At 35.0% G+C, this 25036-nt stretch overlaps 1 protein-coding gene across 3 annotated transcripts in view; it reads right to left on the bottom strand.

Moving 5' to 3' along the window:
* Window positions 1–25036, bottom strand: part of LOC138697839 (atrial natriuretic peptide receptor 1-like) — a 2249689-nt gene that overhangs the window by 46230 nt on the left and 2178423 nt on the right. For all 3 annotated transcript variants that reach the window (XM_069823402.1, XM_069823400.1, XM_069823401.1), the window contains one exon: window positions 20989–21163. In XM_069823402.1, coding sequence (XP_069679503.1) covers window positions 20989–21163 — 175 coding nt within the window. The remainder of the gene's footprint in view (window positions 1–20988; window positions 21164–25036) is intronic.

Here is a 25036-nt window from a genome sequence, read left to right as displayed (position 1 = left end):
AAAAGTAGAATTAGGATATAAATTTTAATTATGTATTATGTTTAGTCAATATTTCATTATATGTAAGCTCCTTAATGTGCGTGATAATGATTTTATATTTAAATATTACCATTAATTTTACTACTTTTGCTATTCCTATTGTTTCAATGTGTATTTCACTTCTGGTAGTGTGGAAGAGAAGGCCTCATGGTTATAGGAAGAAAAGTAAAGAAGGTAAACTTGCGCATTTTAAATGAGGCAGTAGAGCAAGTGGACAGCTTCAAGTACTTGGGGTGTACTATAAGCAGTAACATGGACTGCAGCCAGGAAGTCAAAAGGAGGATAGCAATGGAAAAGAAAGCTTTTAATAGAAAAAGGAGCATCTTCTGCGGACCTTTGGAAAAAGAACTGAGGAAGAGACTAGTGAAGTTCTTTGTGTGGAGTGTGGCATTGTATGGGGCAGAAACATGGACATTACGACGAAATGATGAGAAACGAATAGGCGCATTTGAAATGTGGATATGGAGAAGAATGAAGCGTGTGAAGTGGACAGACAAATGAGAAACGAAATTGTGTTGTAAAGAATGGGTGAAGAAAGAATGATGCTGAAACTGATCAGAAAGAGAAAAAGAATTAGTTGGGTCACTGGCTGAGGAGAAACTGCCTATTGAAGGATGCACTAGAACGAATGATGAACGGGAGAAGAGTTCGGGGCAGAAGAAGATATCAGGATGATAGACAAAATTAAGACATGTGGATCATATGAGGAAACGAAGAGTAGGGCAGAACACTATGATTGAATGTATGAATGGTAACGATACACTTACAGCTCAACATATTATATATATATATATATATATATATATATATATATATATATATATATATATATATATCTTTGTTTCCTAGTTATCCATTTCTGTATTTTCATTTTACACAGTGATCTGAATTGTCACGATAGTTCATGATATTGCTGAATGTCCTCTCTAAATTTTACTGACGCTCTCCAGTTCGATGTGGGTCACGTCAACTTGCTCGCATTTTGACATCGATCGCATTGCTATAGCGTTCTTCTCCTGCTAGGTGAATCTGGCTGAATTTACTACCAATCAGAGGCGATAAGATAATGAAATACAGATGATTTTATTTATTTAATGTCTCATTTAAGGCATGGATATGTGAAATTTCTAACTTCTACATTTCTACACCAATTAATCTGAAACATTTACCACGTATTTGTTACAATGCTGACATGCAATACACAAATTTTCGTTTTTATATTCCAATTAGTTTACTTATAATTAATTTTGCTGTTGTTTTTAATACAGAATTATAATTGTCCCAATTTTCAAAGTTTACAAAATTTTTCGTTAAATTTATATTCAATTTATTCCTGATAGATTTATGTAAAATATGACACATGCTTTTCATATTTTTCCAATTACTTTTTGAGAAAAAAATTAAACTTTTAGTTGTTAATTTTTCAATTTTTTAAAACTTATCACATCCTCAACACATGGCGATTTGAATACTTTCAACAGCAGAAAAAAACACATGTGTCAGTTTACTTTACATGCTTTTATGGACTGGAGAGAAACTGCATTCATTAGAGCATTTTGAATGTTACAAAATGTTCAAAATTCAAAATCGAGAAAACGAGTATCTAAGTACAGCATGTAAGTATATGATATATACTATCGATATCATTCCTTGATATACAGGTCTACCATACACATTTTTCTCCTACATAACAGCTTGAAGTATGAACTAATGGAAAAGTAAAATTAATTAGAATGAAGAACAAAGTCTGTCAGAATGACTGCTGAATGTCAGTTTAAAGGGCTACAGCTCCACGCACGCGGTGGTTCTTTTAAATTCATCCTTAGGGGCTTTTTAAATGTCAAATGCAAAACAAGCACAGTTTTAGAAAACTGAAACATTATTTTATTTTTTAGAGTTAAAAAAATAAAATTTCCATTTTTTAAATGGGGGTTTCATTATTTTCACCCATCCATAGCCTTAAAATACAGAGCTATTAAGAGAAGATAAACTAAGAATTTTATTTAATTGTACTTACATTTTAAACTACAGAAGTTAATGACAAGCAATAAGATCATAATTGCATTTCATATTCTCAATTTGATGCTCCGTTCATATGAGAAGAAACTAAACATGGCATGCATACTAAAACAGTTGCAGTTGGATTACAATGAGACTACAGAAATTCATCCGAAACTATAAAATATAAACTTTCGAAGTAATATTTTATTTGACGTTCAATTTAAACAACGGGGGTATTCAAGACTATATTATTGAGAGCTTAGCGTCAATGTCAACTCTAAAAAATCAACTTTTGAGTTAAAGATAGTTTTAAGAACATCTTTTATACCTTTCGACCACCAAATTACTATTCTCTTATTTTCAATAGTTAAAATATTTTTGGAGTAAATGATCTGGCAATTTAAAAATAATAGTCAAACAGCTTACAAAGACTACTGCAATAACTATTGTATTGCACAACTATTTTACGGAATGTTTAATGTAAATTACGTAGAAATTAAACTATGACTCTTAATCTGTACCAACTCATGTAGCTGATGTGATGTGAAGCTTTTGTCGTGTATAGAGAGGAACGTGTTATAGCGCTAGCTGGCTTGACGTAACACTTCCTCAGGGAGACTTGATTATTAGGTGATGATGAAGGTGGTAATTATGGCGGTAATAATAATGATATCGATAATTATAATAGAGGCCCGGCGGAATTATTACATGGGAGATTGTATTACGGTACGTTCAGAAATAGTCCTTGTCAGAAACCATGAACTCTCTAAACATTCTACATTTCGTTTAGAATCCCTACAGTTTGACCGAGGGTCTCTCACTTTATTATTAAATTATATTATTTCTTTTACCAACTAAAAACTATTAAACACATATTACTTACTTACTGGCTTTTAAGAAACCCGGAGGTTCATTGCCGCCCTCACATAAGCCCGCCATTGGTCCCTATCCTGTGCAAGATTAATCCAGTCTCTATCATCATATCCCACCTCCCTCAAATCCATTTTAATATTATCTTCCCATCTATGTCTAGGCCTTCCCAGAGGTGTTTTTCCCTCCGGCCTCCCAACTAACACTCTATACGCATTTTTGGATTCGCCCATACGTGCTACATGCCCATCTTAAACGTCTGGATTTAATGTTCCTAATTATGTCAGGTGAGGAATACAATGCGTACAGTTCTGTGTTGTGTAACTTTCTCCATTCTCCTGTAACTTCATTCCTCTTAGCCCCAAATATTTTCCTAAGCACATTATTCTCAAACATCCTTAACCTATGTTCCTCTCTCAAAATGAGAGTCCAAGTTTCACAACCGTACACAACAACCGGTAATATAACTGTTTTATAAATTCTAACTTTCAGATTTTTTGACAATAGACTGGATGATAAAAGCTTCTCAACCGAATAATATTAGGCATTTCCCACATTTATTCTGTGTTTAATTTCCTCCCGAGTGTCATTTATATTTGTTACTGTTGCTCCAAGATATTTGAACTTCTCCACCTCTTCAAAAGATAAATTTCCAATTTTTATATTTCCATTTCGTACAATATTCTCGTCACGTGTCATAATCATACACTTTGTCTTTTCGGGATTTACTTCCAAACCTATCTCTTTACTTCCTTCAAGTAAAATTGCCGTGTTTTCCCTAATTTTTTGTAGATTTTCTCCTAATATATTCACGTCATCCGCATAGACAAGTAGCTACCATAACCCGTTCAATTCCAAACCCTCTCTGTTATCCTGGACTTTCGTAATGGCATATTCTAGAGCAAAGTTAAAAAGTTAAGGTGATAGTGCATCTCCTTGCTTTAGCCCACAGTGAATTGAAAACGCATCTGACAGAAATTGACCTATACGGACTCTGCTGTACGTTTCACTGAGACACATTTTAATTAATCGAACGATTTTCTTGGGAGTACCAAATTCAATAAGAATGTCATATAAAACTCCTATCCTAACTGAATTAAGTACATATTACATTTATTAATGAATGAAGCTGGGTGCATTTATTTTGCAGTGAGAAATAATTTAAAAACAAGTGTAGAATACAAAACAAGTAATAGAAATTAAATTTATATGGCGCAAACTAGGATATGATAATACTGCTAATTTACACCTAAATGAAATAATTGCGGCAAAATAAAAATGTTATTAAAGTAATTTACAATTACATTACGTAAAGTAATATTATATTATAATGTTATGGCTGTAATAATTCTGAAGTACGGTTCTGGAATTGTACCCTGAAGAGGAAAAAGACGGATAGTAGAGGCAGCAGAAATCAAATTAAAAAACATGTTATGTATTATTTAACGACGCTCGCAACTGCCGAGGTTATATCAGCGTCGCCGGTGTGCCGGAATTTTGTCCCGCAGGTGTTCTTTTACATACCAGTAAATCTACTGACGTGAACCTGTCGCATTTAAGCACACTTAAATACCATAGACCTGACCCGGGATCGAACCCGCAACCTCGGACATAGAAGGTCAGCGCTATACCAACTGCGCCAACCAGGCCGACGAAATGAAATTACTCCGAACGCTAGCTAGATATAATTTCTTGGACCACGCGCGCAACTTAGATATCAGAAAGGAATTAAACATCCAACTTGTTTTGAAGGAAATGTAGGACAGTAAAAGAACCTGGTTATCACAATCCAAAGAATGAAAGCTACTTGTTTCCAAAATAAATATTAGAGTACGAAATGGGTTAAAAAGCATAAATCTGACAGATGGTGATAGATATTTCAATTTTCAACGGAAGAAGAAAATACAGGCCAATGATTGAGGAATAATTTGGTGATATATGATATATAATGATTATGCAATTATAGTCTTTCAGGTAAAGCTCCCTGTGAAGCAGATTTGAATAATTTCAAGGGAAAAATTGTTCGGGGCCGGGTATCGATCCCGGGACCTCTGGTTGAACGTACCAGAGCTCTGCCAACTGAGCTACCCGGGAACTCCACCCGACACCGTCTCAACTTTTCCCTTTATATCCACACAACTCGCGTGGGCTGACGAAACGCCAGAGACCCACATCGAGCGCACACAATCTCTGTGTTTCTTGGAATTGTGGTTTTCTGTTAACGTACACAGTGACGTATATATTATGCAATTCTAGTCTTTCAGGTAAAGCTCCTTGTGAAGCAGATTTGAATAATTTCAAGGGAAAAATTGTTCCGGGGCCGGCACTCGATGTGGGTCTCGGGCGTTTCGTCAGCCCACGCGAGTTGTGTGGATATAAAGGGAAAAGTTGAGACGGTGTCGGGTGGAGTTCCCGGGTAGCTCAGTTGGCAGAGCGCTGGTACGTTCAACCAGAGGTCCCGGGATCGATACCCGGCCCCGGAACAATTTTTCCCTTGAAATTATTCATATAATGATTGTTTAACTAATTTTAAAAGTTCGTGACTTTGCACACACATATACACAAGGACTTTTGAAATTAGTTAAAAAATCACATTATGTGTGTGAGCAAAGTCAAGAACTTTTGAAATTAGTTAAAAATCATTAACATATAGGCCTAGTACACACAATTATAATAAAACAAATGATTTATTTATGTGAGAAGAAAAGCGGTTGATGTAAGATTCAAATTTTGCAGTCATTTTATTCTTAAATCATAAATATCTGCCAGAGATGAATCGGATTATAGGGTGCATGTTCAAAAACATTTACACTTCTAAATCTTCTCAGGATGTTGGTAAATTGCCTTCGACATCCGCACGCCATAGTAGTGAATAATACCAATAAGCAAGTGCAAACACAAAACTTTCAATTCCAAAGGTGTTTGAGAATAAGGTGTTTAGCAAACTATTTGGGGCTAAGAGGGATGAAGTTACAGGAGAATGTAGAAAGTTACACAACGCAGAACTCCACGCATTGTATTCTTCACCTGACATAATTTGGAACTTTGGGCAGGGCATGTAGCACGTATGGGTGAATATAGAAATGCATATAGAGTGTTAGTTGGAAGAGCTGAGGAGAAAAGACCTTTGGGGAAGCCAAGGCGTAGATGGGAGGATAATATTAAAATTGATTTGAGGAAGGTGGAATATGATGATAGAGACTGGATTAATCTTGCTCAGGATAGGGACCGTTGGCGGGCTTATGTGAGGGCGGCAATGAACCTCCGGGTTCCTTAAAAACCATTTGTAAGTAAGTAAGTAAGTAAGTAAATAAGTAAGTACTCGTGATCCAATACTACATCATCTTGAGTGTATAGAGACTGATACAAACATTACAGCTGACAAATACTGTTCCACTTGCGACGATTAAAGGCGGAAATTTGCAGGAAGGAGCATGAGCTTCTATCAAGAGGTGTTAAGCATCTTCACGTTAATGTCAGACCTCATACTTCATAGCGAACACAGAAACTTTTGTAGTCTTTTAACTATAATATTATGAAACATCCTCCTTAGAGCCCGGAGTTATTTTCATCCGATTTTTATTTGTTCGGCCCACTGAAGAAACACATTATGGGAAAACGTTTTTCGGATGATTAAACTATACAGGTTTTTGTTCGACATTGGATGGATAGAGGAGAAATCTTCGATCTCATACGAGAATGGGATAAATGTACAGGGACATCATTTTATTTTTACTTCAATTTTTATTGCACCTGAGTTTTTTAATGTACTTCACTCCCACCTCCTCTACTAGTAAACTTACAACTGTTCTCCTCACAGAACCAAGCGTATACAGTCAAAGTCGCCTTTAGGTCGTAGTAAACACAAAGAGTATTGAGTTAGTGAGTATAGTACGTTCCTGAAATATGTTCGCGTTTTCTAGTGACGAAATATCTTTCAATATTGAGTCATATTTTCTCACAGGTACTGTCGTCCGTTTGCCTACGTCGCATCCCGATTTCCCTCACCCGCAACTGTTTAAAATAACTTAAATAAAAGTAATTAACTGTCAGTGATTTACCCCCTTTCTACGATCCTGCGACATAACCACTTGGACGGACAGTAGACAGCATGTCTGAGTAATGTTATCTGTGCGGGTCGAACAGAAGTGAAGATTGAATTTACAGTACGTAAGGTACTCTTTTATATAATAGGTATAGAATTATTTCAACACGAGTTACTAGTACGAAGGACGAAACTGGTAATTGGAATTAGATGCAATAGTCTACAGTGCGATAATATGCACAAAAGAACTGAAGCCTGCATCTAAATGACCGGCCACCATTTTCAAAAATGTGTTTAAATATCCATATTATTATTATTATTATTATTTTTTAATTTAACTTCATTCTCTATATTGCACGCTAATGTGCTGTAGACAGTATAATATAGGTTACACTGCATAATAAATACGTTCGCATGGATAACTCAGTTCGAGAGTAAAAACATTTATTGTTAATACAGAACTGTATTTTGATTAAATAAAAACCTAATGAAAATTATCAAACTCAAAATTACGATATTTCCTAGTTTACGTAAATGGATGAACTACTTTTCTTCCCTCCTATACTTAGTAAAGTGATTTGTTTCTATTTTACGCCAGAATCGTCGAACTTCAATCGTGGAAGGGGGTAGCAAACGGTGTTTCCGGCTCTGAACCATTAATCCAAAGGTATAGCCAGGTTAGTCTTAAAAATGTTAGTAAAAGTAAAATGATGTCCCTATATAAATCTTCTAGGAGACTATGTAGAAAAGTAACCAGTTTGAAGTACAAGATTGTAAATATAAATTGTGCGGAAGGTGTACATAAAAGCCTTAAAAACAGGGAACGTTATTTAATAAACAACCTTCGTACACATGAATTAAGTTTAGTTAAGCCGTTAACAGACACTCCTCAAGGTCTTCGCTGGACGTTCTGCTGCCTGATATTAGAAGCTACCAAAATTATAACTTTTAATGGACTATACTTGCGCATTGTCTTTCGTACAGCCTACAGACTACTTCTACCACCAGATTATATTCTTGTCAAGTTTTGCGGGGATGTGTAACTGAGGTAGTTAAGTTTTTATGCTCTGATGATACATTTTAGTACGCTGAATAGAGTGACAAATTGTTACCCCGTCCTTTTGATGACACCACTCAAGCGACTTTTCTATAAGAAATCTTGTCACGTCTACAGTGAAGCTAAGAATCGATACTCGGCTTCAGCCGAAGGAGTTGACGTGGGATAGGATAATCCTCACTCCTGGTGCCAGAAAGAGTTCCCTGAGTTAACTGCAGGAACGATCTGACTTTATCGTTTTCGATTGCTTCAGTGATTACGAACTCCACCCTTCATTTTTAGGGTTGCTGTTACTTATGTAGATGTAGTTACTTCTTAGAGATGCGAAATGCTATATTTCACTCGACGTCTTCGGTATTGGAGAAATAGTGACGTTTTGTACAGGAAGGAATATCAAAATCTTGTTTTTTTTTTTGTCTAATAGTGGGTACTTGACTCTTCGTCATTCACCCATATGAAGCCAGTTGTGTGGGCCAATTTACCGATAAAGTTGTTGCCTAGGGTGCGCCATAGAAGGCTGGTCTACGCTATACCCGCGATGAGTTGAGATGATGATGCAGATTTGTTTGGATGCCGCAGGGGACTCGGAACTCCCGTCAAAAAATATTATATCTTCCTCATTCCCTCATCTGTGTCATTGTTTTAAAAAAATTCTTTGCGGCGGGGAATAATGTTGCCACGTTCCATTGAATATTTCTTATTATCCTCTGCTGTACTGGAATCCAATAGCCTTTAGTACTTTCCGCAATGAGAAACGTGACATTTTAATTTGTAGTGTATCGTATTTTGCAGGTTTCGGCAAAATATTGTCTAAACTATACATACATACATACATGCATGCATACATACATACATACATACATACATACATACATACATACACGAAATAGATACTCGCTCACAACACCATATCACACTCTCCATTCCTAAACAGAGAACATCCTTCTACTCTTCATCTTTCACCGTCTCTGCAGCTCATCTCTGGAACTCTCTACCACAACATGTCAGAGACTGTCGGACATTATCTAGTTTCAAAAATAAATTAAAATTGAACTTTTTGAATTAGATTCCTTTCAGTTATAAGCTCTTTTCTCTGCCATAGTTTTGTAAAAATATAGGCTATATATTTCGTTTTCCTTCCTTTGTTCTCTTTATCAGCCGATGAATTTATTATCATATCCTTTTATCGCAAATTTTATTTAATATTCGTATTTCTTTTCTTTTTTATTATTATTTTATTACATTCCATTTTGATATATTCTTCCTCAAGTTTTCCATGTTAACCATTTGTACTAAATGAGCTGCTTTCACTATATTCCAATGTATTTTACTTTTTTTTTTTCTATTTATGGTATTATTTTCATGTTGTTTAGTGTCGATTTTATTATGCTATTATTATTATTATTATTATTATTATTATTATTATTATTTGTAATATGTTAGTATTCTGTTCTTTAACTTTTTGTTAAATTTTAACTGCTCGTATACTTTGTGACCTGGTAGAGTGTAAGAGAAGGCCCTATGGCCTTAACTCTGCCAGTATAAATAAAGAATTATTATTATTATTATTATTATTATTACTATTATTATTATCATTATTATTATACATACATTTTCTGCCCATGAGCAGGTTTTTCACTGCAAACCCAGAATTCTCCAATCTTTCCTATTTTCTGCCTTCTTCTTAGTCCCCGCACATAGGCCTAATCCATATATCTTAATGTCGTCTATCATCTGATATCTTCTTCTGCCCCGAACTCTTCTTCCGTTCACCATTCCTTCCATGCATCCTTCAGTAGGCAGTTTCTTTTCAGGCAGTGATCCAACAAATTCCTTTTTCTCTTTCTGATCAGTTTCAGCATCATTCTTTCTTCACCCATTCTTTCCAACACAACTTCATTTCTTATTCTGTCTGTCCATGTCACACTCTCCATTCTTCTCCATATCCACATTTCAAATGCTTCTAGTCGTTTCTCTTACCTTTTTTATGTAAAGCATGTGCTGTCCGTTTTAAATGTGTTCAATGTTGTAACAGGAGAGTCGCGAATACCTTTTTGGAAGGGCTTTCAAACTTTTCTCCCGATTCATTTGTTTCATGTAACTTTATACCGCAATTTTGACACATCCGTTGCTTTAAGTGTTCTCTCCAAAACGTGATTAACAGAAAATGACAATCTTTAATTTATTTAGTTGTTATATAAACACGACACACGACTTTTTCATGTCAGAGTATGTAATGTCCTTTACCACCTATTAAACAAAAAGTAATTACTAAACACACCAACAGCAGCCCACCAATCACAATATCCGTAATATTGTACGAAAATTAATTCTAATGACATTTTTAGAAAACTGAGTTTAACTAGATTACAAGCAGGCCAAGACTGACGGAGGATTACGTATTGTAGGAACATCCTGTCAAACATGTATACTGTAGTAACCAGCAAATCACGAACCCCTCCTCTTACTGATTGACAAGGTTCGCACTGAAGTTTAATTTCAAAGATGGGAAGTTTTCTTCTGTATAAAAAGAGAGTTTACCATATAAATAACACATATAACTGATATGATATATTATACTAGTCTTTAAATCTCTCTAAACAGAAAGTTGAGCTTATAGTAGAGTGTATGTTTTCAAGTGTCATTATTCTCTGGACCTCGTTCTTCTTATCGTTCGCTCCAGTAGTTGACATAATGCTAGAAAAATTCTTGCACTGAGTTTTCTCCTGGTTAATGGACAGTATATCAGTGAGGTAATCGCAATTCTTTTTTGTAAAAATTTAGTTGAGTTTCTTTTTGCCTAATGTTTTCATAAAAATTTCGCACATTTGCTGCAATTTCCACAATTTTTATCGTAATAGGCCTATTATAAAAAGTGTAAAATTGTCTCTCTTTGTAGTCTCTTTAGTAAAATTGCTTCAAGATGATGACTTAATTTCAACTGTGTGATGATCTTTCGCTTGGGCATTCCATTCCTCTTCAATTTCTAGGTTCGACAACATATAACCCACAAGGCAACGACGTAGTCTGAGAAACTAAACCAATATTTAAACATGAACGCAGCTCGATTGCTAACATAAATGCTTATAGTTAACTGCGTATCTTGTTTCCTGATTCAGTGATAATGTTGGTAGAGACCCCGTGTGGGTGATTGCAGCCGACCAATGCAATGAATCGAATCCGTACCACGGCAGCCTCGTTACGGCTCTGGTGTGCTTGTGGCCAGCCGCACAATCAACTAGCAGCAAACTGAACGGATTGCCAAGTCCGGCGCAAACGTCGACATTGCGGCTAATTCAGTGGCATAAATTACGCATTATGACAACAACATGTGGGATTATCACGATTGCTGAAAATATTGCCATCCGAGAGTAGGTTTTGTTTGTATACGTCCGTGCTCTTGAATGCTGAATGATATTTAGTTCAGACAAAAAAGTGCTTTATGTTCACAAGGTACAATCAGCAAGAGTTACATAGTATTACAGTTAGCAAAGAAAATAACTGAGTACTCTGATATCTAGGTTAATAATATAGCGCATTTAAAGTCAATGTTGTTTTCCAGAAGGTACTCAAACCCTTCTACAAAGCTGCCTTGTAGCACAGGAATGACGTGTCTGGTTACTTACGCTGCATTGCGGCCCAGAGATCAAGTTCTGATGCCGGTGATTTAGGCCTTTTAAGCTTCTTGTGCTATAGTGGGAGAAATATTTCATAAAGTAGTTCTATCGGTGAATGTCACGTTATGTATTAGTTTGTGAATTTCTCGTTGATTTTTAACTGACACCGCTAGTTGTTATAATCATAAGTAGGAAGTTCGTACCAAAACAGTAGATTTAAGTTGAGTACAGCGAGCCAGTATAGATGTCACCCGCGCTCCGCCCTGCTCCCACTTGCTAAGGCGATACGCAATTCACATAAACAACGCATAGTATTATTCTGTGGAGCTGTATACAGTCGTGAATAGTTTGAAGAATATTGTTAATCTATATATTAATATTTTAGATTCTGAACGAAGTGAGCTATTCTGTTATTATATTATTTACGTAATGTTAATATTATGCAGGATTTCAAAAAGTAAACTCATCTGTTGTTAAATAATTATGCAAACAGGAGTATGCAACACGCTAATTTTTCCCGGATTATTTTTCGTTAAATGTTGACGTCTCGTGCTGTTATGCATTAGGTTGAGTTACAGTCCAAGTTCAACATCGGGATTACAATACGAACTTCCTAGCTGGCATTACAATAGAAATGAACAATTTTCTTGAAAAAAATTATGGGTTTAATATTATGTGCCACATAGAGATATATTATTAGATTCACAAAGTAGTTGTTCACCTGATGATAGTAAGAAATACTGTACCATATTTCAAATTTGCTTCAGTAACATCTTGTGACGTGGAACGAATATTTTCGGAGTACAAATATATTTTTTTTTCCTGAACATAAAAGGAGTGTTTCTTTTGATGAAATGAAAATGTTATTTGTTATAATGAGGCAAGAATCATAATTGTATAGGCCTACTTTGTATGTTATTTTTATATGTATGGGTAAATTACTTTAGATTGGGAGTTATGATATATATATAATTACAAATTTATTATTGTGTTTTATATTATTCGTTTTTTAAATTTATTTTGGTAGGTTATTTTACGACGGTTTATCAATATCTAAGGTTATTTAGCGTCTGAATGAGATGAAAGTGATAATGCCGGTGAAATGAGTCCGCGGTCGCACATCGAAAGTTACCCATCATTTGCTCATATTGGGTTGAGAGAAAACCCCGGAAAAAACCTAGGTAACTTGCCCCAACCGGGAATCGAATTCACAAGTTAATAGTTTTGGTACCAACTTCCTAGTTCTGGTTATAATATTTCTAAATTGACATCTTTAATTCAAATAGAAACATTAACAAAACTATAAATTTTATTAATATTCCTTCAAGAACCCTTTATAAGAGAAAAAGGATTTATGTCAAAAAAAATCGAGCGTATACTTTCAGAGTATTATTATTATTATTATTATTATTATTATTATTATTATTATTATTATTATTATTATTATTATTATTATTCTTATTATTATTATGTTCATATCAGAGCAATGTAACAAAGAAAAACGCAATATACAATAGACAGAATGGAGAGATATTAACGTGGGCTTTACAATATTGAAAGTCATCACGTTTTCCAGACACGTGACACGGACGTCCTTTCAATAATCCGTGCCACGCGTTAGCAGAACTGTCAACTGCAGATATACATTTATGTGCGTTGTTTCTGCGCTTAAGAGACGTAATATTACAAATACTACCTTTTAGCAGCATTAAGTCTAACGTCAAACAAGACACTAACAAAACTCCTTTGTTGGGAGAATTAAAATTAAATTTGTTTCGGGTAAAAGTATTGAACGTAGTATTATATTTCAGGATGCTAGTGTATATTGAAACAGTGTTTCGATACTTTTATTTGAACAGAGATATGCAACAATAGACTAAGCGAAAATTTGAAAAAATTGAGATATTTGGTCAAATCTGTTGTTGGCTTGATAACGCTAATCTACAAAATCAAACTTTTTTTAATTATCGGAGATGAAAACATACTTTTCTACATCACTTCAGCACACTTATTTTGAAAATGTTCTTAATTTTTCTGTGTCAAGTATAGTTTTTTTTAGTGCAGTGTATAACAAATGTTGAAAAATTTAGTAAACTGCTTGAACTGGAAATTTTTTGTAAGAAATAAAAGAAGATTTTTATCAGCCTAATAATAAATACTGACATAATTAGAGTTAATCACAGTATGTCACAAATTCACATGTTAAAAATGACATAATTTTGCCTTTCTACAGTGTTCTTGGCTTGGATCTTTTCGGTACAGCATCCAGCAAAAGTCTGCCATTATGGAGTCATTCCAAAATCTCTGATATCTTTGCTTCATTGTCCTGATATCTTGGTGAAACATTTTACCTTGTTCATCACTGATTTCACCTAGATTTTGTGGGAAAAGAATTAAAGTGACAATGCAGAAAATGCAGCTTCAATGACATGCGACATTCCATTGATTTGTAACAGCTCAAAAGTTTTTCCACGCCTTCTTTGTAATCAGAACATTTATTTTTGCCCAAGAAATTTTTACAAACCCAAACAAAACTTTCCCAAGCAGCCTTCTCTTTATCATTTAAAGTTTTTACAATTGCATTGTCTTTCATGATCGCTAGTATTTGTGGCTCCACGAAAACATGTTTTTGTCAGTTGGTCTCTTATTGCGTAACTCCGTCCATTTTGGTATTCGTATCGAAAATAAGTATCGATACTTATTACCATAAATGTAAAAGCAAAACTTTAATCAAAAGAAGATTTGATGGCGGTATCGCTAATAATAAATGAATGTAATTAGTAAGTATATGCACAATTATTATATGAATCATTTCATCGAAAGCCCTAACAATTCTGTCTCGCGAACTGAACACCTAAACACAATTCAACAGTCGTTAACCTCTTAGAAGTCAGAAGACTGATTTGAATGAACGGAAATAAGGTAAATAAGTATAGACAATTTATGACTACAGCATTACAAGTCGGAATTTTAATAAAATAATTAAAGTATCGTTTCATACGATACTACGTTTGCAGTATCGATACCACTAAAGTATCGAATGAAAAGTATCGAGTATTAAATACTTGCTATCAAAAAGAAAATACTTTATTTTCGAAATGAAGTACATGAAAATGATCAGCCATTGTGTTTTAATTGAAAGTATACGTACAATTATTATTATTATTATTATTATTATTATTATTATTATTATTATTATTATTATTAAGACTTGAGGCTGAAATATTATTATTACTACTATTATTATTATTATTATTATTATTATTACTATTATTATTATTAGTATTATTATTATTATTATTATTATTATTATTATTATTATTATTATTAAAAATTGAGGCTGAAAATAAATTATACGAAAACCGAATATCTAACTTTGTAGATGGAAGATGAAAGGCTAGATGAAATGGTCAATAAATTTAAATATTTGGGGTAAATTTTACAAGCTGATGGGAAGAGTGCAGATGAAGTCGAAAAAAGAATAAGTGTAGAAGGAATATAATTGTCATGTTCAACTCGGATCTTTGGAGTGGGGACATTTTAAGTAAAACAAGAATCCTCATTTATAAGTCATTGGTACAAAGTGTTATGATATACAGGGCAGAATATTAGACATTAAACAGAATTCATGAAAACAAATTATTGGCTACTGAAATTGACTTCTGGCGGAGCGCAGCAAGAAAATCAAGAACAGAAAAAATTAGAAATCAAGAATACGATGAATTATGGAGGTACGGAAGAACGTTATTGAAGTAATTGAAGAAGGAAGATTACAATAGTTTGGACAAGAGAAGAGGAGGAAAAATTGAAGTATACCGAAAATGATGCTGAAGAGACTGCAGAAAAAAGGAGATGAGGAGGAAAATCAGAGTACAATGGCGTCAGGAGAGTATGACTAGAATATATCTTTCTGAAGAAGATACTGAGTATAGAGATTTGTGGATGAGGAAAATTTCTTTGTGCGAAGGATAACTACTGTATTGTACAAAAATTCTATTAATAATAATAATAATAATAATAATAATAATAATAATAATAATAATATTATTATTATTATTATTATTATTATTATTGGTATTATCATCATCATTATTATTTTAATATGACATTTATGATATTGGCAACTCTTAAATCAGAGGACTTGAAATGCAATAATCGGTTTTCTTCATTCAGCTGCATACACTACCCGTTTTTCTTTTGTCGCTACGGCAATCACCGTAAACAAGCATCAACTCAACGCGTTCTTCTTCGCAGTAGCCAACTCCTTGTATCTGCTAACAGTCTTCAATACCCTCTACTAGGTCAGGCTCACGTACAAGATATAAACAGATATATCAGGCTACAGTTCTTCCACGTATACATTACCGATCAGAGTTCTGACGTGCGAGTTTGTCTTTTGGTTATATTGGTAAATAAATGTGTACAATCTGCTGTACACTGCGAACATAAACTGTATGTTTGTGAAATGAAAATGACTATAACATTATAGAACAATGCGCACATATCAGAGGACGACCTGGTTCGCAAGAGAAGGACTATTTGAAGTAAGAAAATTAGTTTCGTTTCGTTGTATGTCTGATTATGCGCATTGCCTCATTTTAGGAACTTATAAAGTAACTGTGCAACAATAGTACATTATGCAACGAGCCTATAATGATAGTAATTAAGACGCGAGTATGTTTATGAAACGAGCGCAAGCGAGTTTCATAATTTTCATACGAGCGTCTTAATTACTATTATAGGAAACTTACCATTATAGGAAAGTTATGCTCGACCATATTTCTAACTTGAAATTATTCATAACTATTCATGTTATTCTTATCTGACTGGGGAGCGGAACTGACCTTGTGCAATATCTCGTAAATTGTGAGATGTCACAGACGCGAAAGTATTGATTTTTTCCGAGAAACGATATGACAAATTGAATTTATTTGAATATTATTTACAATTAACGCTAATTATTATAGTAACAGAACATAACCTTCTGCGACAGTATTGGATTTCCAGCCTCCGTGACGTTTCGCTAGTTGTCTTTCGATTGCATATCCGAGAATAATCGATACTTGCACTTTCATATTGTTACAATGGTGTTTTCTGATTGGTGGAACACCTGAACTTTAATGAATAGGTGTACTTTAATGAGGTCCATTAAAGGGCTGCTACCAGGTGTATAATTATTACATTCCGGCATGGTCGAGCATAAAACTTTTCTATAAGATCATACAATTTTGTGGGAGTAATAAAACGGTCTTTAATCATCACACAGGCCTCTTCAATGCATCGCTGTCGATGTATCAGTTCTCTTATAATCCCTTAGCCGTTTCTTCGTTGGACTTTTCAATTCGCCTGCTTTTCCCCTTAAGAATTCTACTCAAAGAACTTTCACTAATTCCAGTTGCTTTAGTAGTTCTTCCATATACTTAACTGATGGATATAAGTTTACCGCACTTTGCAACGTCATATTCTTTCCGAAAATACTCGTGAAGACGACATATAAGCTCTTTACTTTTGAAACGAATATGGTTTCCTCGTCCACCAATTAAATAAGACATAATTAAACATAATGTCAGAAGGAAGTGAAATTGGGAGAAGAGTACGTCAAGGATGCTTTTATCACCCACACTATTCAACATCTACGTGGAGGATTTAGTAAAGAACTGTTTTCAGAGCATGGGAGAAGTGATAGTAGAAGGAAGTAGAACAAAGTGCATAATATTTGCTGATGATATGGCGTTGTTAGCAGGCCTGCACAAGGTTTGTGCTCTCCGAGCCGGCTCACAGCTCATGAGCGGAATGCAGATATTATCTGCGCTCTGTATAAGGATGGACTGGAAGAAGGGGTGATCTTGTACAAAATATACACAAAAGGAAAAATACAGTACTAGTAGGCCTAAGAGTGTTTATGAAAGAATTCCCGTTCAGTGTTTGCAAAACTATCTTGGACTATTATTAATTAATAAATAAATATTTATTTTATAGAGATAATAGAAGTTCTATAGCTACTTAAATGTAAAATATCATTTTGTTATATTTTTATTTATCAGTACATCAAAACGAGGTTTTATGCTGTTGACAGCTGAAAGGAACAGTAGCCTACTGATCGTAACGAAACATCAGTTACAGATGTTCGATGTTTGCCTTTATTAAAGTTGATTATAGAAAACAGTTGCTCACAAATATAAATGTTGAGCCAAACATAGCAATAATTTTCACAGCCAGCCTGTGTAGTTTTGGATATTATTGCTAATGTTTAGTCTTGTAAAACTCAACCAGGCTAGTAGTATTATTCAAACGATCTTTAGCTCTTAGGTCACATTGAAGATCAATAAGTTCGAGCTGTAAGTCGTTAAATGTTAAATGTTACGTCCCGTCTTTTAGATTCCTCCATACTGTTCTGTAGCAGTAGGTAAGCAACGTGAAACAGTTACTGAGAATAGGCCTACACACTGCACTCCACTAGATAACTGAGTGGTCGTTTCCCTCTCCTCTACCTAAGGCAAGTCTGTGTCATTCTGACGTATCTTCCTCTCCGTTTCGGCGAGCGGTAAACACAACTCTCCCGCTCCGAAGGAGCGCGCACGCTCGTGGAGTGCTGTTTGTGCAGGTATGTACTAAGAACTAAGGGATATGTACTGGAGCTAAATGACAGAGGTGAGCAGCATGGGATGATGATAAATGCAAATGAGGCGAAGATCATGGTCATAGGAAGAAAAATAAAGAAGGAGAACTTGCGAATTCTAAATATGGCAGTAGAGCAAGTGGACAGCTTCAAATACTTGGGGTGTACTATAAGCAATAACATGTGCTGCAACCAGGAAGTTAAAAAGATGATAGCAATGGCAAAGGAAGTGTTTAATAGAAGAAGGAGCATCTTCTGCGAACCTCTGGAAAAAGAATTAAGGAAGAGACTGGTGAAGTGTTTTGTATGGAGAGTGGCATTGTATGGGGCTGAAACATGGACATTACGACGAAGTGAAGAGAAGCGAATAGAAGCATTTGAAATATGAAAATGGCGAAGAACGAAACGTGTGAAGTGGACAGACAGAATAGGAATTGAAACTGTGTTGGAAAGAGTGGGTGAAGAAAGAATGATACTGAAACTTATCAGGAAGAGGAAAAGGAATTAGTTGGGTCACTGACTGGAAAGAAACTGCCTTCTGAAGGATGCACTGGAAGGAATGGTGAACGGGAGAAGAGGTCGGGGCAGAAGAAGATATCAGATGATAGACGACATTGAGATATATGGATCATATGAGACAAAGAGGAAGGGAAAAAATGGAAAAGATTGGAGAAAACTGGGTTTGCAGTGAAATATCAGACCTCGGGCAGAACACTAATTTAATGAATGAAGAATAAGATAAAAATTACAATTATGATTGTCATTGATTACAAGACACCGCTACATATTAAACTGCTTCAAATAGCAAACTGGTTAGGCCTATAGTACAACTATAGCATCTGTACACAATGGGAACTAAAACAGAAACATCAGTATCTTTTTTTTTTCAACCTTCGCTATACTTTGGGGTGGAGTGAAAATATGAAGTTTATGTAATCAAAATGTAATGCCAGGAAAAGTTGTGGTTTGATATAAAGAACAGTGCAAAATATTTTTTCTTTAGCTTAAAATTTAGAGGTGCCCCAAGAGCACTATATTTTAAAATTTTCACAAAATTTGGAGATTCAGATTTTTTTTAGTGAGAGAGCATTCTCCAGTGGTTTAATATGAACAGTATACCAGGAAAATACTTAAATAATACATATTAAAAGACTCTGCATATTTTTTGGTCCTATGTTATTTCATCTCGAAGTGTCACAGAAACCTCAATTTATAAGAAAATTAGGCATAATCACAAAATTCTTAGGTATGATATAATTAATTAAAATTCATTCTTCTTATGTTGCAGGGTATTTAAATCAGAACAATGGTTCTAATTAATACAAGAAATCTAACCTTGTGGCGTTTATTCAGAATGCCGGAGGGGCTGAACCCATCACAATTGCCTACCACGTCGTAATGAAATATTATCTATGTTCAAAATGAATAATTAAAACCTGACTTCAAATCAAAAGAACCTACTGTTGAAGAGATTTCAGAAAGAGTTGCTATTAAAAGTAAGGAAATCAGAGTAAAGGCATCTATTCCGACAGTCAGTCATACAAGAATAGTACAATTGATTCGTGGTTATCATGAAGAATGCAGAAAAATACTGTATACTGCAACCCTAATTTAGAGTCTTCCAAATAAAGTTTAAATATGTGATCTTACAGCAATTCACTAGCTATATAATAAAAAACAAAATAATAGAACAAATATATAAAAAGGCAAACAATTATGATTTTAAGAAACTTCAAAGCCTTTGGGGCACCTCAAAAATTAAATATAGAATCTCAATATTTTTCACATTCTTAAGTTAAGTGAAAAGACAAATTTTTGCAACTATTACATTTAGAAAAAAAAAAAAAAAACAATTCCATGTATAGATTCACACCACCCTACTATACATGCATCAGAAGCAGTAAGGGGGGGTTTTCCAGGAATTTGGTCAAAAAGCCTCTGACGCTATTGGTAACATCCCATCTCTATTAGTTTTGTTTTAGTTGGTTTTTTAACGACACTGTATCAACTACGAGGTTATTTAGCGTCGTTGAGATTGGTGATATCGAGATGATATTTGGCGAAATGAGGCCAAGATTCGCCATAGATTACCTTGCATTCACATTAGGGTTGGGGAAAACCTCGGAAAAAATCCAACCAGGTAATCAGCCCAAGCGGGGATCGAACCCGCGCCCGAACGCAACTTCAGACCGGCAGGCAAGCGTCTTAACCTACAGAGCCACGCCGGTGGCTTCTCTATTCGTGAAAAGCACTGTAGTAATGTACATTTAGGCTGGTAGCCCTTTTAAATTAATTTTTGATCTACAGTTTTACAGTACCCCAACAAAAACCATCTACATCATCACCTTTCTCCACCGCAAATTTCATCACAACCTGACCGAGGATTGAACTCGGGTTACCTGGATGGAAGACTAATGTGACTGCACTTGAGCCACAGAAGCGGCAGAAACACATAGATAGACAGACAGACAGCCAGACAGACAGACAACCAGACAGACAGACGACATAATTAAAAACACTTTTCCGGTATCTGGGATACCAAACATGTCAGCAGTATTTCCGTGAAAATTTCGAAATGGATTTATTGCGGCATCGTAATAAAGTAGAGGGTATGCAGAGTCCCATTTTCTATCACACATTAATTCTTAATAGATTTTGACTGCAGGTCATCACAGGCAAATTCAATGCTGTGGGAACGTAACAATAGCAATGAACTGCAGCGGATGGCGAACTAACTGACCTGTGTGCATCCCGATGCGCAGCTTCAGCTGATCAGCTGGTCGATGTCGGATGGTGAAGCCTCGCACAGCCTGCAGGAGCGCCAGTGACATACGAGCCACTTCACGGGCGTGCAGGTTTCCGTTGCGGACCGGCAAGCCAGACACCACCATGTAGGCGTCGCCTATTGTCTCCACCTGTCGTTAAAAAGCGACTGATAGAGAATTCCATTTCCAACTCCATTCTCACAAAGCTGCAGCTGCAGTACGACTAGACGCTATAGTACACTAGTCAATTAAACAACTTATTTTATAATACCTTTCCAACATTCTCCATGAATTTCATTAAATTTTCCAGAAAGATGAGAAACTATCTTTAAGAGGATACAATTCCCTTAATAAATTATTATTATTATTATTATTATTATTATTATTATTATTATTATTATTATTAGATTTAGTGGAATTGCCACGAGAATCGCAAGGTTTACTGCGCACGCGGTATAGACTGTATGAGAAGGGGGCGTGCAAAGGATGGAGTATGCCTCTGATATAAACACTGAGCAGTATACTGCGGTTACAATAAAACCTGTATCCTGCATTCAAGAAATATAATGAATGATCATTGAAGTAAGAAATGTCTAAACATGTAAAGACACAATTATTTTATAGGAGATATATTAACTCTTAAAATGTAATGTGAGATACATCATCCTTCAATATGTGCATTGCAATGAAGAGTTACGTATATTTTGAGCTGTTCAGAAGGCAATGATTTTACAGCTGCAACAGCGGAACTGTCTGTGATATCCAATGCATCAATTACCTCTATTATTTTGCCGTAATATTTTGCGTAATAATTAACAGCATCCAACCACGTTTCCCAAAGGGTCAAGACTGGCTGCGGGGGTAAGGGTCTTCCAGGAGCAATTGTTTGGAATAGCAACACTATCATTGTAGTATGTTTGATTCAATTCCTGTCTGCACTGAACAAATGTTAAGCTTTGACTATTCCAACCACAATAATGCAAAAACAAGTGCTTACATAGATATACATTAGCTATAGTTGCTCTATCTATTTGGACCGGTCACATCTCTTAACATGAACTGCTTATACTACGAGACAGGGAGGTCGCTCACCTCTTCTATACTACCGTACAACGGCAACCTGATTGCATGCTGCGTGTGGCAATTCAACGAAGTCTAATTATAATTGACGGTACTAATAGATATGGCATAATATCACAAACTCTTAGTAACCAGAACAAGAAAAACATCGTTGTTTGTAACTACAGGGACATCATTTTATTTTTACTTCACTTTTTATTGTACCTGAGTTTTTGTATGTACTTCACTGCCATCCCTTCTACTAATGAAGTTCCAACTGTCCTCCACACAGAACCAAGATCGCATTTAGTACTGACTTAGTGAGTATAGTACGTTTCAAATATATGTTCGTATTTTGCAGTGACGAAAGAACTTCCAATATTGAATAATGTTTTCGCACAGGTACTGTCGTCCGTTTGCCTACGTGCATCCCGATTTCCCCCACCTACTTTTATTCGCCCCTCTGTAAAGCTAGTGGCTGGGCTGTCTTGGCTCTTTTCCGAAAACATTAATTTCTGTTGTAATATTATACAACTGTTTAAAATAACTTAAATAAAAGGGTCTCGTTAAGTAATTAGCTGTGACGTGATTTCCCCCTTTCTACGATCCTGCGACATAACTACTTGAACGGACAGTAAATAGCATGTCTGAGTAATTTTATCTTTTCGGATCGGACAGAAGTGAAGATTGAATTTACAGTACGTAAGGTACTCTTTTATAGACTAGGTACAGAATTAGTTCAGCATGAGTTACTAGTACGAAGGACGAAACTGGTAATTGGAATTAGATGCAATAGTCTATAGTGCGATAATATGCACCAAAAAACTTAAGCCTGTATCGAAATGAACGGCCACCATTTTCAAAAAATGTGTTTAAATATCCATATTATGATTATTTTTCAATTTAACTTCATTATCTACATTGTACGCTTATTTGCTGCAGACAGTATAATATACATACCCTGCATAATGAATACGTCCGCATGGATAACTCAGTTCGTGAGTAAAAACACTTTTTGTTAATGCTGTACTGTATTTTGATTAAACAAAAACCTAATGAAAATTATCAAACTCAAACTTGCGACATTTCCTAGTTTACGTAAATGGACGAACTATTTTTCTCCCCTCCTATACGTAGTAAAGTGATTTGTTTGTATTTTACGTCAGTATCATCGAACTCCGTTCGTGGAAGGGGTAGCAAGCGGTGTTTTCTGTTTTCAACCGTTAATCCAAAGGTATAGCCAGGTTAATATTAAAAATATTAGTAAAAATAAAATGATGTCCCTGTATAATCAGGTCACAACTCCATATAAGATAGGGCAGGGCATGGTTGCGCCCCACGGTCAGGTAAAATGCGGGCATACTTGCGCCCCGTTCCCATTCAAGGTCAGTGGACGGTCTGTCGCTATCGGGAGCGATAGCGACCGACCGTCCACGGACCTTGGTTCCCATTAGGTAGAAAAAAGGGGCATGGCACAATTGCGGCTCGATGAAATAGGTAGAGAAAGAAAACATTACGAAAACTTTAGCCTCATAATTAACCAACCTTATTGAGTTCTTATTCGATTTAATATTCATTATCGATACCGTTAAAATGAACACCATGACGTTGGCAGTACTTTAACTGTTTTTCTGCTGTTTATGCAGTTATATTCGATAGCCTACCGTTAAAATGAACACCATGAAATTGACAGTACTTTATTGAGTGTTTTTCTACTGTTTATGCAGTGATTATGGATAGTCTACAATTAAAATGAACACCATGAAGTTGGCAGAACTTTATTGACTGTTTTTCTACTGTTTATGCAGTGATTATCGATAGGCTCCGTTTTTTAAATCACGTGATCGAGGAATTCAGAAGCGGTAAAATAGACAGATGTTCTTAAAAAATGCAGCTACTACTACAATATTTTTAAGTAATTTATTTATTTTATGACAATCACTTTCGTGTGTACTATGCCCATCGGGGAGCAACTATGCCATGTCCATTCTGCTACCTGATTTCTTCGGGGCGCAACTATGCCATGTCCATTCTGCAAACTGATTTCCTCGGGGCGCAACTACGGCATGCCTAGGCCTCCGAATTGATCGCGGGGCGCAACTATGCCATACCAATAGGAACATGTTATTAATAACGCCTTGAACGAGGAAATCCCTAAAACTGCTTGTTACGTTTAAACAAGAATTAAGACAATGAAATTACGCAAAATAAGTACAATATTTTTTTAAAATTGAATAAAAATTAATTTACACAGTATTCGACAAATAATTTTATTGAAATTATTATTAAAACAGAAAAATATAATGCAAAAACTACTAAATATATTCAAATGGTTAAATATTTTAAACAATACAGAAAATATTAAATATTAAAAGGTAAAATTAAGTTAAATGAATTTACCCCTGTGCAAAAAACGCTCGTGTTCGAGGGTTCAAAATTTCACTACAGGAAGGTAGAAAGAAGAAGAAGAAGAAGAAGAAGAAATAAATTTAAGTACCAGGTCTGTTATATGTCTAAATTCACTTTGTTTGAAACCTGTTTATATTATTCTTCATTTTAAATTTTATTGTGACCTGTTATGTGTCGCAAGGCAAACCCAAATGTTGGGTCAGACTAATAAATAAATAATTAAGAAACAAAGAGCATAGATTATCGTAATATAATTATGCCAATATATGTTGATATTTTTCTTGTTCTTATGAAATAATATTAATAATGTATATTTGTGTATATGCTCCAATTAGAAAAATTTAAAAACCGAATAAACAAGTTTATTAGAGTCTATTTGTATGTCTAATGGGCGGAATAACATAAGCTATGAATAACAGTCAAGTCTCTAATAATAATAATAATAATAATAATAATAATAATAATAATAATAATAATAATAATAATAATAATAATGCATTAAAATCGAATGTACCATCAAGAGCACAAGCAAAGAACTGTTTTTGAGCTACAGAC

Source organism: Periplaneta americana, chromosome 4, assembly GCF_040183065.1.
Source record: "Periplaneta americana isolate PAMFEO1 chromosome 4, P.americana_PAMFEO1_priV1, whole genome shotgun sequence".
Lineage (NCBI taxonomy): Eukaryota > Metazoa > Arthropoda > Insecta > Blattodea > Blattidae > Periplaneta > Periplaneta americana.
The sequence above is the reverse complement of the archived record's forward strand: the minus strand, read 5'-3'. Positions and strand labels throughout refer to the sequence as shown.